The 18,728-nt window shown below is 39.9% G+C and overlaps 1 protein-coding gene across 6 annotated transcripts in view; it reads right to left on the reverse strand.

Annotated features, from left to right (window-relative positions):
- Positions 1-18,728, reverse strand: part of ENTPD1 (ectonucleoside triphosphate diphosphohydrolase 1) — a 101,856-nt gene that overhangs the window by 22,391 nt on the left and 60,737 nt on the right. For 4 of the 6 annotated variants that reach the window (XM_017656821.3, XM_017656820.3, XM_017656817.3 and 1 more), the window contains 5 exons: positions 9,551-9,668; positions 4,526-4,676; positions 2,390-2,549; positions 1,474-1,713; positions 6-263 (listed from right to left, as the gene is read on the reverse strand). In XM_017656821.3, coding sequence (XP_017512310.3) covers positions 6-263; positions 1,474-1,713; positions 2,390-2,549; positions 4,526-4,676; positions 9,551-9,668 — 927 coding nt within the window. The remainder of the gene's footprint in view (positions 1-5; positions 264-1,473; positions 1,714-2,389; positions 2,550-4,525; positions 4,677-9,550; positions 9,669-18,728) is intronic. The other 2 variants (XM_017656818.3, XM_017656819.3) reach the window with 2 other exon arrangements.

An 18,728-nucleotide genomic window follows, 5' to 3' on the forward strand; every position in this document is an offset into this window, starting at 1 on the left:
CTTACCCCAAAATCCCCTTGGAGTGGTGGCAAGAATATCCCATTGAAGGAACAGTGGGAGTAAGGGCAGTAACTGGTGTTGAAAAGTTGAAGGATGCTTTCCTGGCATCGCTGAAAATTACCAGTGCCCTGGATTTGAAACTGCTGGAATGGAAGTATCATCTCAAATCTCTTGGTGCAGGGGCCCTCATAAAGGTCACTTACATTCATTACAGTTGTGTATCCAGGGTGGAAACATGGATCACTGAGCGTTCCATTTGTACCCTGAATGGAAAAATCACTCGAAGTCATCATGTGTGAATGCTTTGGGTACAAAAACACCAGTTCATTCATGTGTAGGAATTACACAACAACTCAACACTCAGAATTGTCATCAGTATGCCCCTGCCCTGGCTTTTTCACCCTTGGGAATACTCATATTTGTGTGACAGGCACCTGAAGTGGTATCACATATAAATTAACTTTTGCTATTCATAGCAAGTTCATAAAGTTAGAGCTGGGCCCAGAAATACCATTAGTCCGAATATTCCCTAGTGTTTAGTACAAATAATGTAGGTCAGAAACAAATTCACAAGGAAAACTTTCAACTCTGAGCCTGCAGTAGTTCTCCAGGACTCTGCCTACACCCCACCCCCATCTCCAAGCAAAAATCAGAAGCTCCAAGAGCTGCAAATGTCTTAGATCATTTAAGCCAGGAGTATCAAAATTATTCTTAACCCACATCTCAATATGTTCAAGAGAAGAAAGGGGGCTACTGTTGATAAGAGGTTTAATGGATCCTTGGGTTCAGCAGACATCTCTCAACAACCCGTAGTCCAATGAGAGTCATTGATAGTATTTTTGAGAGCGAAAGAGAGAACTCTAGATGTGAGCAGAAAACTGGTTGTACTTTTCAGTGGAGACAGGGAACATCTGGAAGTGACATCCTTGCGCTGTGTTTACTTGTCAGGGTGTTCCTGGAACTGGTATGATTTTGAGTAAGTTTAACTTTTCTTGCTCTCAACAGAAAGCATCTGGGGATAAGATTTGAAGTGTTGATTGATAAGATAACCTTTGTGTTTTCCCTGAAGTGTTTCTTTCTCCTCTCCAGGAAGAGAACAACCTGACAACCCTGTTTTCTGAAGTTTGTAAGAAATGGGGATTTAAAAGTGGTGTTTTATAAATTGTACACACCTCCCCCAGCAATACCCTAGCATGTAATTTCTATTAACCCCACAATCCAGGGGTAAGAAAGTTCCCAAGAAAGGATTTGAGTCATGTCCTTGGAGATAATGCAGTAAACAAACATAGGAGGTGATGTCTGGATGGAGCAATTCACAGAGGTTGACCAGATGTAGTTAAGATATACTGCCTGCAAAGGTTTGGAAAGTACAGTATCCAAGTTCAGACCAATTACTGAAATAAAGAAAACAACAGGATGTGGGTCTGGCAGCCCACATGTGAGGTGGGTGGGCCTGGATTCAGTTACACTTGCCTGAATGTCCTTGGCCAGTTTCTGCCTGAGTGCTTGGTCCTTCCCATAGCACAAGAAGCTGTGCGTGTATACACTGTAGTCCTTGCCATAGAGGCGGAAGTGTAGTGCATTGTTAGGAGACTCGATATTCTTGTCTTGGGGCACAAAAGTGATTTGTGTAGAGGCTCCCCCAAGGTCCAGAGCTCCATAGGTTTCCTGAACATCGCCTCCATTTGGCTTCAGGTAGAGCCAAGTCAGCTTCTGAAAGAGAGTATAATCACCAGTGGTAGAAGTCTCTGGACAACCCCTTTCTCACACTATTTCTTGGGCTCAGGGACTTTGTAAGGTGAAGGAGGAAAGTCATAAGGGTAACGCAAAGGTCACTGGAGGTTCCTGAGTCAGTCTCAGATCAACTGCAAGAAAAGAGGGGCTTCAAAGACATGACTCAGACTGCAGCAGCATAGAACCAATATAGCCAATGTTTCTGGACAAGGGGTCTTGGGCCAGAAAGGCTCGAGTTCAATAGCCATGTGACCTTGAGCAGAATAATTACTTCTTTAGGCCTCAATTTGAGGCTCTAAAATGAGAGAACAACCTCATATGGTTGTTCTGAAGATGAAATCAGACAGTACACGAAAAGTGCTTAGCACAGCACAAGACATAGAGTACTAGGCAAGTATTAGCTCTTCTTATTTTTGATGACAGATTTTTAATTTCCTCTACATCTCCCTAAAGTGAAAGTGTGACTTCCTTATTCTCCAGTAGTAAACATTCTTGTAGGAGAATATATACCTCTGTGACACTTGCAGATGTGGGAGTAAAATTAATATTCTCATTCATCCATCATTCATTCTGGCTACCTATCAGAGTACTGCCTGAGATAGTAATGGCATTGGTCCCCAGGGAGCCTCCTCCATAGGTGCTTTGAGCGAATTACCTGAGTGAATTTGCCCAACAGATAGTTGATAGTAATCCAGCCATAGGCACCTTCCTCTTGGCCACTGATGATTCTGGCACCCTGGAAGTCAAAGTGGTATCTGCTGAGGCTTTCCGTCACCATAGTCAGGACCTTGTCCGCCAACTGTTCATTTTCTATACTGCACAAAGGAAGAGCTGTGGTTACTGATTTTGTTTGTATAACTAAACTACCCATTTCACCAAGAGCTTCCAGTGAGTTCTCTTATCATGTTCTACTCACTGGAATAAACAGAGAGATGGAGATGCCCACACTTGGCTGGCTGAATAACCCTCCTTTTTGGGTGAGGCAGAACTAGTCTTTTGATCCCCTTCTACTCCCTGCTTAGTGATCTTCCTAAAGTACTATTTTCAGTGTTTTCTAGCTCCACAAAGTTACCAAAGTAATTTTAATTACTGTGGTGATGGTAGCTGGGTATTGGTTGATCACCACGCCTAGAGCTGATGTGAGCTACATTAGCCACTGCTCGTTGCTTCTAGCTGGTTACATATCCTGGCTCCGTTTGAGGTTTTTAACTGGAGCTTTCTTAGACACCAGGTGGCAAATATCCTGGGACAGATACCCAACCTCCATCGGTGCCCAACTTGGAAAATATCTTAGTCATGCTGTATCTCAGTTCTTGGGTCTGTCTGAGATCTTGGAACCTAAAGAAGGAATATTCCAGGGTTGTCATAATGAAGATGGGATGCAATTGCTTCCAAGATCTAAGCTACACAGCACTGTGAGCCTCTGGGTCAGAGGATGCTGCCTTCCAGCTATCATTAGACCCCTGTAATCTCTCATGTGAATAGTTTCCACATCCTATCTACCTAATGGCCTCTAGTCCCTAGTTTTCCTCCCCTCTAATCCACCTCTCTACCAGAGTCATCAGTTGTGTAACATCCTTTAAGGCTTCCCATTATTTCCCAGATAAACTCCAGACTCCCTAGAGTGGCCCATAGGGCACTTTGTGATCTGGACGTACCTTCTTAGAATCCACTCAGAATCCTGGCTCTACCATTTACCAGGTGTGTGACCTTGGGTGAGTAACTTAACATCGGTAAGCCACAGCTTCCTTATCCAGTTAATAATAGTTAATAATACCTCTTACTTCATAGACTTATGATTCAATTATAGCACAGTGCTAAGAACATCATAAGGGCTCAACAGATACAAGCTGTTAATATTTTTACTATATGCACCCAATATTCTATCTCTTCAAAACTGTTTACAGTCCTCTGAACATGCCCTGGTCTCCAGCACATCCCTGCCCTTGCTCATCTGTTATAACACAAGCTCCAGAAAGGAAGGGACTTTGTTCTCTTCACTCCTGTATTCATAGCACTTAGAAGAGTACCTGTGACATAAGGGGTACTGAATAACATAGGTTATGGAACGTATGATGTCTGCTCTGCCTGTAACACCCTTCCCCCACCCTCCAACTCATCCCTCAGGATTCAGCTCACATGTCCCCTCCTCTGGTAAGTCTTCCTGGCCTCCTCCCATTCCAGGCAGGGCCAAGTGTGCTCCCATTAGCTTCACGAAGCACTCCTCTATTAAAGAATTGATCACCCTCTATTGAATCTGTGGTCTTCTTGAGAGCAGAGTCATCTACTTCCACGTCCCAGGACAGAGTAAGCAATCAGTACACACTGAATGAATGATTGAATGAATGAATGATGTTCACATGTACTAAGTGGTGACCAATAAAGAGGTGTTACTTGTGATTATTTGTGTCTTGCAACAGCTCTGAGTATTCTGTTCTTCCTCCTCCCAGATACTGAATGGGTATATCTGTAGCCCCATAGATGCGAATCTCAGAGACTACAGACTCAATATTACCCTCCTTGTGCCCTCAACCTCTTAAATTCCCTGTGGGGAGATTAACGACTAGTCTTTTTTTTTTTTTAAGTATTTCAATTAAACTCCCACTATTATACATACTAGGCAGTTTGGAAGTTTTACCCACTTTTTACTGAATTTTTACCGAGTTTTATAAACATTTAAGGTGTTTAAAACTCAGAGTGTTAGGGAAGTGTGGTGCTCTCCCATAACTTTAGACTCTTGCCCTGCCAAACTTAATTCTCAGCCACTCTTGGTCTTTATATGCTGCTATACCTGAGTAACCGCATGCCTGCCGTAGCTCCCAGGTAAACAGGTGTCTCTTTGTGCTTGGACTCTGGAATCACTTGTCTGGCTCTTTCCATGCATTCAGTCAAGTAAGTGCCAATGTCATTTAATTTTTGAGCATATTGTGAGATTCCAGGACCTAAAGAAAGAGGTAGAAGCAGATGACAATCTTTTTTTAAAAAGTATAGAACTCACCTTAACAATATTAAAAAATACTAGTGTTTTCTGAGAAAATGTAAGACAGTTTCTTGATGTGATATATATTAGGTTGCTTGTACTTAGAGGGTAACTCACTGAACCTAGCCTTTGTAGGATTCATTTGCAGACCTCAGGGTGGGTCTTCAATAATTTTGCCACTGGATCACATTTCACACTGGCACAATTTTCACATTTAATTGTACAAACTTCCTTTACAGGTTTTCATGGGGATCTTATAGATATTTCTCATATAGCTGCTTTTGATGTTTCTTCCACAAAGCTGTAATTAACAACATTAATTCCTAGTAGGCCTAAAAGGAGAAATATGACATTTAGAACAAAAATTTAAATATGCACCAGGCACATTAGCTTTTATAGAAAAGATAGGAACTGCAACTAACTACTTAGTTGCATGACTAGTCTCCTAACATTTCGGAAGCAGAATTTCTTCCTTTGTTAGAAGAACAGAAATAGAATCTGTATCTCCTCAGCAATTTTTCCATTCTGATATCCTGCCTCCCTAGTAAAACTGTTTCCAGTTTTAGAACAAAACTAACTGTTGCTATGGAGAGGATTAGAACCAAGATTCTTTAAGCTTTTTGAAGTTAACACAACAATTTTGGCTCACTCTAAAATAAACATCTACATTGTTACTGCTTTATAGTGAGGATTTTCTTTAAAAATTGTTATCCATAATCATTCACAGGTTTTTAAACAGCCTGTTCACTCAACAGTAATGAAAAAATCAGCTCTAAGTTTTCAGCTACTGTTTCAAATTAAAAAGTATGGCCTTTAAGAACTGGTGGCTTTAATTCACCCTTCGTCTAAATATTTGAATAGAGAACTCTTTTGAAAGGGAAAAAGTGCTGCATTTGTTAGTTCAAAAACACATGGGTCAAGTCTCAGAAGAAAGGTACCTGCTAGATTGAAAAAACAACAGTGATTTAAAAAATGGAAGGCAGTGAATTAAATAGAAGCCAGTAAGTTGAGGGATTTGGGCTTTAAGAAATGCTTGAAGTACTGTCTAAGAATTGATGGGGTCAACTTCTGAGTACATCAGGTGACTGAGTAGAATGACTTGCTCTCTCAGAAACATCTCTCTACTGCTTTCTTGACAAACTGTGGAAATTAGTGGACCCCATAGGCCACCAAAGTAAAAGCTAATGATATCCAGGGGACTAGGTTACTTGTCTGATTAATAATTAGTGGGTACTTGATTCAAAAGGAAGAGAAATAGAAGTCAGAGAGATGACAATGTGGTATGGTAACATTTGGTGCATGCTGGGGTATTGGATGGGAGAGACTGGAAAGAGTTGAACTGTTAACGATTAATTTGTTTTGTTGCTTTAAAAGAAAACTAATTAGAAAAATATCAATATGTAACAGCATCTCAGAGTAACAGGCAGCCTGGAGTTCAGTTAGCAGACCTAGATTCTTGGCCTGGTACTATTGCTGCTTGCAAGAGTTAGTCTTCTAGGTTTTTGCTTCCTTCTCTGTAAAACGAGATTTAAATGATCCATAAAGTCCTTTTCCAAGACATAAGAGCCTATGATTTGGCCTTCTCCGCCTACACACATACAAAAAAGGCTTTCAAAAATGTCTTCCAAAATTACACACCAATATCCCTGATGAACATAGATGCAAAAATACTCAACAAAATATTAGCAAACCAAATACAAAAATACATCAAGAGGATCATACACCATAACCAAGTGGGATTCATCTCAGGGATGCAAGGATGGTACAACATTCAAAAATCCATCAACATCATCGACCACATCAACAAAAAGAAGGACAAAAATCACATGATCATCTCCATAGATGCTGAAAAAGCATTCGATACAATTCAACATCCCTTCATGATAAAAACTCTTAACAAAATGGGTATAGAGGGCAAGTACCTCAACATAATAAAGGCCATATATGATAAACCCACAGCCAACATCATACTGAACAGTGAGAAGCTGAAAGCTTTTCCTCTAAGATCGGGAACAAGACAGGGATGCCCACTCTCCCCACTGTTATTCAACATAGTACTGGAGGTCCTAGCCATGGCAATTAGACAAAACAAAGAAATATAAGGCATCAGATTGGTAAAGAAGTCAAACTGTCACTATTTTCAGATGACATCATATTGTACATAAAAAACCCTAAAAACTCCACTCCAAAACTACTAGAACTAATATCAGAATTCAGCAAGGTTGCAGGATATAAAATTAATACACAGAAATCTGTGCCTTTCCTATACACTAACAGTGAACTAATAGAAAGTGAAATCAGGAAAACAATTCCATTCACAACTGCAGCAAACAGAATAAAATACCTAGGAATAAACCGAACCAAGGAAGTGAAAGACCTATACCCTGAAAACTACAAGACACTCTTAAGAGAAATTAAACAGGACACTAACAAATGGAAACTCATCCCATGCTCTTGCGTAGGAAGAATTAATATTGTCAAAATGGCCATCCTGCTTAAAGCAATCTACAGATTGAATGCAATCCCTATCAAAACACCAACAGTATTCTTCAATGGACTGCAACAAATAGTTCAAAAATTCATATGGAACCACAAAAGACCCTGAATAGCCAAAGCAATCTTGAGAAGGAATAATAAAGTGGGGGGGGATCTCGCTCCTCAACTTCAAGCTCTACTACAAAGCCACAGTAATCAAGACAATTTGGTACTGGCACAAGAACAGAACCACAGACCAGTGGAACAGGATAGAGACTCCAGACATTAACCCAAACATATATGGCCAATTAATATATGATAAAGGAACCATGGACATACAATGGGGAAATGACAGCCTCTTCAACAGTTGGTGTTGGCAAAACTGGACAGCTACATGTAAGAGAATGAAACTGGATCATTGTCAAACCCCATACACAACAGTAAATTCGAAATGGATCAAAGACCTGAATGTAAGTCATGAAACCATAAAACTCTTAGGGAAAAAAATGGCAAAAATCTCTTGGACATAAACATGAGCAACTTCTTCATGAACATATCTCCCCGGGCAAGGGAAACAAAAGCAAAAATGAACAAGTGGGACTATATCAAGCTGAAAAGCTTCTGTACAGCAGGGGACACCATCAAAAGAACAAAAAGGTACCCTACAGTATGGGAGAATATATTCATAAATGACAAATCCGATAAAGGGCTGACATCCAAAATATATAAAGAGCTCACGCACCTCAATAAACAAAAAGCAAATAATCCAATTAAAAAATGGGCAGAGGAGCTGAACAGACAGTTCTTCAAAGAAGAAATTCAGATGGCCAACAGACACATGAAAAGATGCTCCACATGGCTAGTCATCAGAGAAGTGCAAATTAAAACCACAATGAGATGTCACCTCACACCAGTAAGGATCACCACCATCCAAAGGACGACGACAATCGTTGGCAAGGTTGTGGAGAAAGGAACCCTTCTACACTGCTGGTGGGAATGTAAATTATTTCAAGCATTGTGGAAAGCAGTATGGAGGTTCCTCAAAAAGCTCAAAATAGAAATACCATTTGACCCAGGAATTCCACTTCTAGGAATTTACCCTAAGAATTCAGCAGCCCAGTTTGAAAAAGACAGATGCACCCCTATGTTTATTACAGCACTGTTTACAGTAGCCAAGAAATGGAAGCAACCTAAGTGTCCATCAGTAGATGAATGGATAAAGAAGATGTGGTATATACACAATGAAATATTATTCAGCCATAAGAGGAAAAAAAATCCTACCATTTGCAACAACATGGATGGAGCTAGAGGCTATTATGCTCAGTGAAATAAGCCAGGCAGAGAAAGACAAGTACCAAATGATTTCACTCATGTGTGAAGTACAAGAACAAAGAAAAAACTGAAGGCACAAAACAGCAGCAGAATCACAGAACCCAAGAATGGACTAACAGTTACCAAAGGGAAAGGGACAGGGGAGGATGGGTGGGAAGGGAGGAATAACGGGCTAGGGGGAAAGGGGGCATCACGATTAGCATGTATAATGGGGGGGCATAGGGAGGGATATGCAACACAGAGAAGATGAGTAGTGACTCCACAGCATCTTACTATGCTGATGGACAGTGACTGTAATGGGGTTTGTGGGGGGGACTTTTTGAAGGGGAGAGCCTAGTAAGCATAATGTTCCTCATGTAATTGTAGATTAATGATACCAGAAAAAAAATGTCTTCCAAGCTAGAGATTAGGGGATAAAAAATTAAGAGCAGTGATTCTCTGAACCAGGAGCATGAGCATCACCTGGGAACTTGTTAGAGATGCAAATTCTGGGGCCCCAACCTACACTTAAAGAATCAGAAACTGACGGTGAGGCCCAGATCTGCTTTCACAAACTCTTCCAGTGGTTCTGATACAGATTCAAATTTGAGAACTGGCTAAATCATGGCTTTGAAGTTGGGCAAATCTCCATTTGAAGCGCTTTTCCTTCACTTACTAGGTCAAGTAACCTTAGATAAGTGGGATAACCTCTCTCAACCACAGTGCAATTATTTCGTAAAAATGGAAATAATGATACTCCAATGGGAGATTGTGAAATAAAATAATGCATTTTTAGTACTTAGTTGGTGCATGGCACACAGAAGTGTCCTTTTGATAAGATCTGCTGTTAGTTATTTTTAAGTTTGTTTATTCTTTGAGCTCTTGATCATTAAGGACTTATTTCAGTATTATTTTTATAATGAGTATACGGTAATAATAGCAGCTCCGCTATGTTCTTCCCTTCACTTCCTTTTTCTCATGTGTTCCACTTGCCATACATTTCTCATGTTCTCATTACCCACTTGGCTCTCCCCTTTTCCTTCATCTTACCTTTTACCTTGCACTCTTCTATCTGATGCACCACCCCTGTGTCATTCTCCTTTTCTGCTGGCCACTTATAGATGTACAAACTGGTGTGAGAAGAGCCTGCATCCAGCACAATCCCAAACTGAGGGCAAAATAAACCGAGAACATATCAGCATTACATCATTCTTCTCCATGTTCAGCTTGCATCAGCAAGGATACAAAGACAAGAGTTTTTAAAAACATGAGAATATATTTTAACTTAAGAGCAGCATGAGGGTATGGATAGAAATGCCTTGTGTTTCCCTAATCAAAAAATCTATCAGGACACCAATCCCTCTAGAATAGGGACTATCAGTATAGTTTCACATTAGAAATAACCAGGCCCTTACACAGAGTGGGGCCCTGAGCATCAGTATCATTTAGAAGTATGTCAGGTAATCTAATGTGCAGCCAAGATTCAGAACCATAAGCTGAAGTGGCTGAGACAATATGGAGGGAATACAAAGCCACTAATCCAGTAGTTTTCAAACTTGTATGCACATTGGAATCACAGTAGAATTACCTGGAGAACTTTAAAGGCTACTGATGCCTATGACCCAGCCCAGATATGTAATTTAATTGTTCTGTCATGTGGTCTGGCTTTGGAAGAAAGATATGGGAAATACTAAGCATGCTTGCTTTTAATTATAAATATATCTGTAAATTATCCAATAAATTTTAAACGTTTTTTAAATTTATTTTTAAGTTATTTAAAAGTTATTTTAACTTCATGTTTTTGGCTCTTAAGGTGAGATGAAAGGAAGAAAGAAGGTGCAGGGGAGTAAGAAAAACAGAATAAGAAAAACTAGATGGTCAGAGGAGGAAGGGGGGAAAAAATTCACTACATCACATCTTATGAGCACATTAAATGTACCAGGCAGGTGTTACATGAAGCATTTTATAAGAATCATCTGACTTAACATTCAGAACAGTGCTGTATAGTAGGTACTATTTTTTATCTCCACTATATAGGTGAGAAACTAAAGTACAAAGGGTTAATTTATTCAAGTACACAGCTAACAGATGACAGAGACTCTACTGGCATTCTTCTCCTTATACAGAGAGATACAGGAACCTGGGCTGAACGATAGTTCTCAAATTGTTGCCACCTTTTAAGGACTTTTAATGAGGGAATACCATAGCAAAGTGCACAGATTTTAGGTGTGCATCCCAATGAATTTTTGCCTATGTGCACATCCGTATAAACCATCACCAAGATCAAGATAACAGAACATTTACTATTCCCCAGAAGGCTTCCTGGTGCCCCTCTCAGTCAATTTCTTCTGTGGGCAAAATCCATCCACCCTCTGAGTTTTGCCTGGTTTTTAGGAAAGGGGTAAGAGGACTCACATAATGTCCCTCCTTTATGTCTAACTTCTTTTACCTCTGCACTGTCCCTAAGATGCCTTCCAATGCTGTGTATCAATAGTTTGTCCTTTTTCATTACTATAGAATGTTTCATTGTATGCATGTGATATTTTATCCATTCTGTTAATAAATATTTGGGTTGTTTCCAATTTGGAACTACTGAGAGTATATCTGCCAGGAACACTCTTGTGCATGTGATTTTGTAGACATAAGCTCTCCTTTCTTTTGGGTATTTACCTAGGAGTAGATTGAAGAATGCCAATTTTGATCAACATTTATTCATCTTTGGTTACATCCTTGGGTTTAATCAGGAAAAACAATGCCATGTTGAATAAAGATATCTGCCATGGGCTTGTAAGGGGAGCATGATGACACATGTACTTTTTATTTATCATCCCTATTTGGGGGACAGAAAAGGAAGAGTAACAGAGGAGGCACTTTTAAAATGTGAGCCAACCACTCTTGTCACAGTTTGCTGCTCATTTGAGCTGTAGAAAAGTGTGGTCGTCTGCTACTTGATAATGCTTCATTTGGCAATCATTTTATATATATCCCCTCATGTTGTCTTACCACTGGGAAAGAACCTAAGAACCTCCAGGGAAAAAAGAAGACAAGAATGAGGATCCAAGAGACCTCACTGGGCCACTGAGAAGGCTAAAAGAAGAGTCTGTTGAGGTGTCAAGCTTTGTTCATTTCATGACAGACCATTTATTCATTTCATGTTCAGTGTCATGAAGATCCTTGACCTTCCATAACCTCCAGTGTCTCTGCCTGGTTACAAACAGCGGGGATTCCCTGTGGTAATTAGCATTATGCCCTTATAAAGAAAAGGACCTGACACATCAAAGTGTGGGCAAAGGGTTTGTTTGTGTTTATACAGAGGATCAAAGCCTAATTTGGCTACACAGAAAACGAATTAAGATACTATATGAAGAAGAACTTCCAACATCAACATTCTCTGGAAGAGTCATTCCAGAAGATGATCATCAAAAAACTTCAACAAAGATCCTGGCACTGTTGCAGTTGTAGCTGCATTCATCCCACCGGTTCCTGGACTTGCCATTTGAATGAAGAAGGAGATAGCTAAGCTGGCCTGTGCATACAGTAAAACAACAAATTTGACTGGATCTATACTGTCGGAACTCAACCAAGAATTAGGAGAAGTGCAAGTTGCAGTGCTCCAAAATCTTGCGGCTATAGACTATCTACTGTTAAAAGAACATATGGGATGTGAACAGTTCCCAGGAATTGTTGTTTTAATTTGTCTGATTTTTCTCAAACTATTCAAATTCAGTTAGACAATATCCATCATATCATTGATAAGTTTTCACAAATGCCTAGGGTGCCTAACTGGTTTTTTTGGTTTCACTGGAGAGGGCTGGTAATTGTAGGTCTGCTTTGGTTAGGTAGCTGTATTCCTATTATGTTAATGTGTGTATGCAATTTAATTAGTAGTTTAAAACCTATACATGCTTATGTTACTCTACAAGAAGATATGTCAAAGAAATAATCTTCCCATGTTTTCTTCCATCTGCTACTTCTATAGCTTTTCTTCTTCCTTCCTAATTACAACCCTTAAGTAGAATTCATGCCTCATATCGAAATTACCGAGTATCATGATTCTTCCAAGTGGTAAAGATACCTCAAGACAAATGCTGGGCATAGAAGCCACAGGGCATAAATCTGCAAAGAAGTAAAAAGCTAACCTTTTCAAACAATGTTGCTTCTCTCTCACTTACCAACTTTACATTTCCCTGTATGGCCCTGGAAGATGGCTGGTTAGCCAGAGATGGGTAAGAGTTCTCAAGGGAGGAACAACCTAAGACAGGCACAGTCGCAGGGGGGCCATCAGGTGAGAAATTGGGGATCAACAGAGGTGAGGCTCAGAACCTCATTCCCCCTGTTTTGAGAAAAATCTTCTGCATCCATGGATGTTTTATTGCCCTTGTCTAGCTTGGATTAATACTTAGTCTATAGGCACACACCTGATCATCTACATTTGCCCTCTTATAGCACTAAACTATGTTTTCTACCTTTATCTTGCATCTACCTACCACTTCAGCATTTTATTAAAAATAATAATAATAATAAGGGAGAAATATGGGATTCATATATAAATCAAGTATAAAAATCAAACAGATATTCATATTTGACCTGATTGTTTATAGGTCATGATGCGTGATCAAAACCGAAAGTTTCTGTGATGACTGCCCTTCTACTGTTCACCATGTAAGAACTTATTCACTATGTAAGAACTTGTTCGTTATGCTTCAGAAGATTGGGGACTGTTGAGAGTTGGGCTTGGGGTTGATTAATGATTGTGCATTGAGTCCCCTATACAGAATTTTATTGTTGTTAACAACCATTTGATCAATAAATATGAGAGATGCCCTCTCAAAAAAAAAAAGAAAAGAAAAGAAAAGGACCTGAATAGTTGCTTCAGGCATGGTGAGGAAGCAAGCTGGACAGACTCCTCTACAGCTAGGCTTGCAGGAAGAGGAAACCAAGAATTGACTCATATGGTGACTGTTGTAGGCAGAGAGGAGTCTGACAGGTCTGGGACCTTTGGACCTGTGGGAAACCTCTCTGGGTGGAGAAAGAGGCTCAGGGATTATACAGCAGAAAATTCTGTTGTTCCCTAGTAGGGCTCCTGAATTTTCCCTGCCAGAAGGTGTTTCAACCACAGTAGCACATGATACAAGGTAGTGAGGCAGTAACAGCAAGCAGTCTGTGGGATAAATGACACAATTTCCAGAATCCCCTGTCTAGCCCTAGTTCATTTACATATCAATAGGTGTTTACCACTGCAGAGACTCCCAGCGATCTGGGCCAAGAGGTGGACAGAGAATTCTCTCCTCCCCTTTGTTTCTAGTATGTAACTGGTTTGGCATCTGCTAGTCACCAAGGACCTGCCCACGGGATTACTCCCAGAAGGGGGTGGGAGGGGAAAGAGCTCGCGCCATGGCTGCGGGGACAGAGAGCACCAAGCGGGCTTGGCTAGCAGGGACTGGGGAGACAGGTGGAGCGCAAGCAGTGGCCAGAGGAGATGGATGGGGCCAGGCCTAGCTAGCGAATTCTAGCAAGCTGTGAGCAATAAAAAATGGTTTTTTCCAACCTACCCTTTCATTTGACTGATTTCAGTTTCACCAGTTTCACAGGGCATTCTCCCCAGCCTGGGCACACTCCCCACCTCACCCCACCCCACCCCCAGAGCTACACAGCCTTTATCTAGAATCTGGACATTCTGTTCTGTCTGTCGACATGAAAGTCACTCTTCCAGTAGAGCAAAGCCTTGCTTCTGTCAGCCTGTTTCTCAAAGGACTTATACAGTGAAGTTCCATTGAGAAATGGAAGGTTTTACATTTTGTTTGAGAAGGGGATAGATTGTACTTTAACACAAGAATTGAGGACATTTCACCTTGTGTATGCAAGCTGAAATGCTAACCTGTTGAATTATGCCAGATGTTTTTTGTCTCCTAAGATGATTTGCAGAATATCAATTGGCATTGCTTGCTGCTTGAGGGATAGATAAAAATTCATTGTCTGAAAATTCTCAATTTGAGCATTTTGAGAGTTTGTCCTTCATCATAACAAAGCTGTCACCATATTTACTCACTTTTCATAGCTGGCCCATTTTAGAGCTAGAAGTTCATTCCATCTAATCTTCCTATTTTATAGATGAGAAACTATGTCCAGAACAGTTCAAGGACTTGCCTAAATAGGTACAGATAGTGAGTGCCTTGACAGATAGATACATCTAGAGCCCAGGAAGCCACCACCTTTTGTTCTCTTTTGCCACACTAGCATTTTCCAATGCATGTTACAGAGAGCAGCAAAACTGCAAGATATGGGCAAGTAAACCTTCCCAGAAGTGTGAATATTGAGTGCTCTTTCCCTCTTCTGGGCTCAGAAAATCACTAGGTAGTGAATGCTTCAGGGAAGTCTGACAGTGGAGAAACCTGCCTAACCTCCCTTGAGCCAGTATTCCCCTGACTCAGGGACAACAGAATTCTATTTTAAACAAAATCTCTACCCTACAGAAATGCTTTGAGAAATGCTGTGCCTTGCTGTGCTCTCATCCTTGCCCAGTATTTCTCTGTAGGTCATATTTAAAACATTTCTAAAAGCCCCTGTGAGTATGTCCTTCATATTACAAAAAAAAAAAAAGTGAGGAAGAGATGTGACATTTCCCTAATATTATTATTTCATTATTGCTTTCTATTTTAAGAGCACTAAAAGTTTATTAAATACATCTAGAAAATAAAGGGAACAGGAAAAAAAGACTTAAGATCCTACCAACTAGACATCACTGTTATTTTGATTTATTTACTAACAGTCTTTTTTTTAAATGCATAGTAATCCTTATAAAACTGTAATTTTACTATGCACACAACTTTCTTCTTAAACTAGTTTTTGATCATGCAAATGATTTTAGCAATCATAACTGATCTTCATGAGCAATGTTGAATGGCATGAAGCAGTGGTCTAGAAAAAGGAACAGGAGAAATGATTCATGGAGACACCATTGTAAGGGCTTTGGTGAAGACCTGGAGATGCAGGTAGCAACAGAGCGTGAAGGCAATTTGGAAGTGGGAAGACCCCCTGCCCAAGATGGACATAGTTCTACCTATCCAAATGTTGTAGGTCGAGGCTTCTGAATAAGTGTCTTTAAATATGGAAAGAAAGAGAAAACCAGAGTGTCAGATGACCTATTCCTGGCCCTACAAAAGTGGGATATTCAACCCTGTCCTCTGAGTCTCCAGATTTAGAAAACACCTGCCCTCACACTGGCCTGCTCTCAGTTTCCCATGGGCCATGCAACTTCTTTTCCAGAGCCTGTCCAGAGCCATCTTTTCCAGAAAGCCCTTCACCTGAGATTCCAGCCTTCTTTGACCTTCTCAAATTTGATCCTACCCTCCTAATCCATGTCTCAGAGTACTGACATTTTTCCTCTAAAGATAGGATGTGCAGTTACATTTTTATGCATTATTTGACTAATGTCTGTCTTCCCTATTCAAATGTAAGCTACAATAGGGCAGGTCTTCTTTGCTCACCTAGTGTATCCAGCATCCACCATAGTATATATCAGGCACAAAGTAGGAATATAATGAATGGTGGGGGAGGGATTATGGTTCCTAAACTTTCAGTCGTAAAAGAGGTTAACATTCAACGTCTATATAGTTTAGTTGACCCTTAAACAATGGGTTTGAACTACATGGGTCTGCTTATATGTGGATTTTTTTCAATAATTATATTGAAAGATTTTTTAGAGATTTGCAACAATTTGAAAAGAGATTTTCTTTTCCCTAGCTTACTTTATTATAAGAATATATTATATAACACATACAACATACCAAATACATGTTCACTGACTTTATGTTATCAGTAGGTAGGCTTCTGGTCAATAGGCTATTAGTAGTTAAGTTTTGGGGGGTCCAAAAGTTATATGCAGATTTTCAACTGCATACAGAGTTGTCATTCCTAACCCCTGTGTTCAAAGGTGCCACTCCACCCCCCAAGAAAAACCCATAAACCAGGTAACATGGACAACAGCATAATAATTAACCTCTCTTGGTCACTTCAGGCATACTAGTTCTTCAAAATCTTCCTTTTTTTTTTTTATTATAGTAGCATTGATACACAGTCTTATGAAGGTTTCACATGAACAACATTGTGGTTTCAACATTCATCCATAGTATCAAGTCCTCACCGCCGCCAGTCCCCTCCCCTGCCCATTGCAGTCACTGTCTATCAGCATAGGAAGATGTTATAGAGTCATTACTTGTCTTTTCTATGCTGTACTGCCTTCCCTGTGACCTACCTATATTGTGATTGTGAATTATACTGCCCCTTAATCACCTTCTCCCTTCCCACCCGCCCTCCCCATTCCCTTTCCCTTTGGTAACCACTAGTCCCTTCTCAGAGCCTGTGAGTCTGCCTCTATTTTGTTCTTTCAGTTTTGCTTAGTTTTTATACTCCACAAATGAGTGAAATCATTTGGTACTTGTCTTTCTCCACCTGGCTTATTTCACTGAGCATAGTAGCCTCCAGCTCCATGCATGTTGTTTCAAATGGTAGGATTCCTTTTCTTTTTATGGCTGAATAATATTCCATTGTGTATATGTACCACTTCTTCTTATCCATCCATCCATTGATGGACACTTAGGTTGCTTCCATATCTTGGCTATTGTAAATACTGCTACTTTGTTTATTCAAACAAAGGGTGCATATGTCTCTTTGAATCAGGGATCTTGTTTTCTTCAGGTAAATTCCTAGGAGTGGAATTACTGGATCAAATGGTATTTTCTTCAGAATCATTCTTAGAAGTCCCTGTGGCTTTAACAGAAAGTAAGCAATCTCATCAGTCTGTCTCAGTGAGTCCTTTTGAATAAACAGCTTATCCTTTCGAATGTGACTTTAATTTTCTAAACAAATCAGGTCTCCATTAGCTACTGTGATGCTGGCAGGGCCTATACACAATTGGAGACTACTTCCTTCCTTTCTTTTTCCTTTAACTGGAGTTACCAGACCTTTAATGCAAACTGCAGTTTTGTTGTTTTTATTTTTTTAATTGTGGTAAAATACACAAAATACAGAATTTACCGTATTAACCATTATGTCTACAATTCTGTGGCATAAAGTACATTCATACTGTTGTGCAACCAACACTACTATCCATCTCCAGGTGTTGTATTTTAAAACCAGCAACAGTAAAATCCAGTGGAATAAGAATAATAGAGATATTTTCCAGGAGTACTTGAGGTTGAAAATTGGAGCAAATCTTTACAACTCCTTAAAAAGGTAAAATTACAAATACTTATCAAAGAGCAGAATGTTAGTTCTTTGTGAAACTAGAAAGCTCAGTCTGGTCCCTGAGCCAGCATTCCATCAATGTGGAAGCTTTTAATCAAGGCATGTGGTTTGGTGTTGGGTCAATCTGGTGCCTTTGAGAGAACCCTGTGGAGCTCTGTGTGCCAGAATATTCAGTGTTTCTGCTAAATAGAATATCTGACAGCTCACTAACTTCTAGTGTTCAGTGATGAGCAGGCAATTAAGAAATGGTGAACCAAGCAGTCCTCCCCACCAAGGTCCACCAGGACAAACGCACTTCCCCAAGGGACACTTAGGTACAGATAGTTCTAGTTTTATCCTTCCCCACTAATTCACTGCAGCAAGAGTGATCTTTTCAAAACACAAATCTGATGCTATCACTGGCTTCCCATTGCTCTCAGGATTAAAACTAAGACCCTCAACCTAACTTGCAATGCCTTGCCCACATCACCTCCCTCACTCTCCTATCTTTATCCAACACATGGCCCCATCTTGCTCTCTGACCAATTCCTGGAAATTATCCAAATACATCCTACTGTGAGATTCTTGCACTTGCTTTCCTTCTGCCTGGAATACTCTTTACCCATCTCTAAACTGACTAACTTCTAATCAGCCTTCACATGTTCTTATTAATGTCATTTTCTTCAGAAAAGATTTCCTTGGCCCCCAAAACTTTCATTTGTGGGACTTAATCGGAATTGTAATTAGTAATCTGCGTCATCTATTAGATGTGTCTCCTTCCTCAGACAGTAAGCTCAGTCATTTTTATATTGGCTTCCCAATTGTGTAGTCTACTGCCTGACACAGATACGTAATAAATAATTCTTAATACACAAATTTGTGAACAAATGAAGAGCTGCTGAATGAGGTATGTCATAAAGAGATGATGATATGTGTTTTTAAAACAAATGTACCACATACAAATATCCAAATAATTGTTATATTTTAAATTGTCATTTTTGAA

The sequence above is a fragment of the Manis javanica genome, chromosome 7 (genome assembly GCF_040802235.1).
Source record: "Manis javanica isolate MJ-LG chromosome 7, MJ_LKY, whole genome shotgun sequence".
Lineage (NCBI taxonomy): Eukaryota > Metazoa > Chordata > Mammalia > Pholidota > Manidae > Manis > Manis javanica.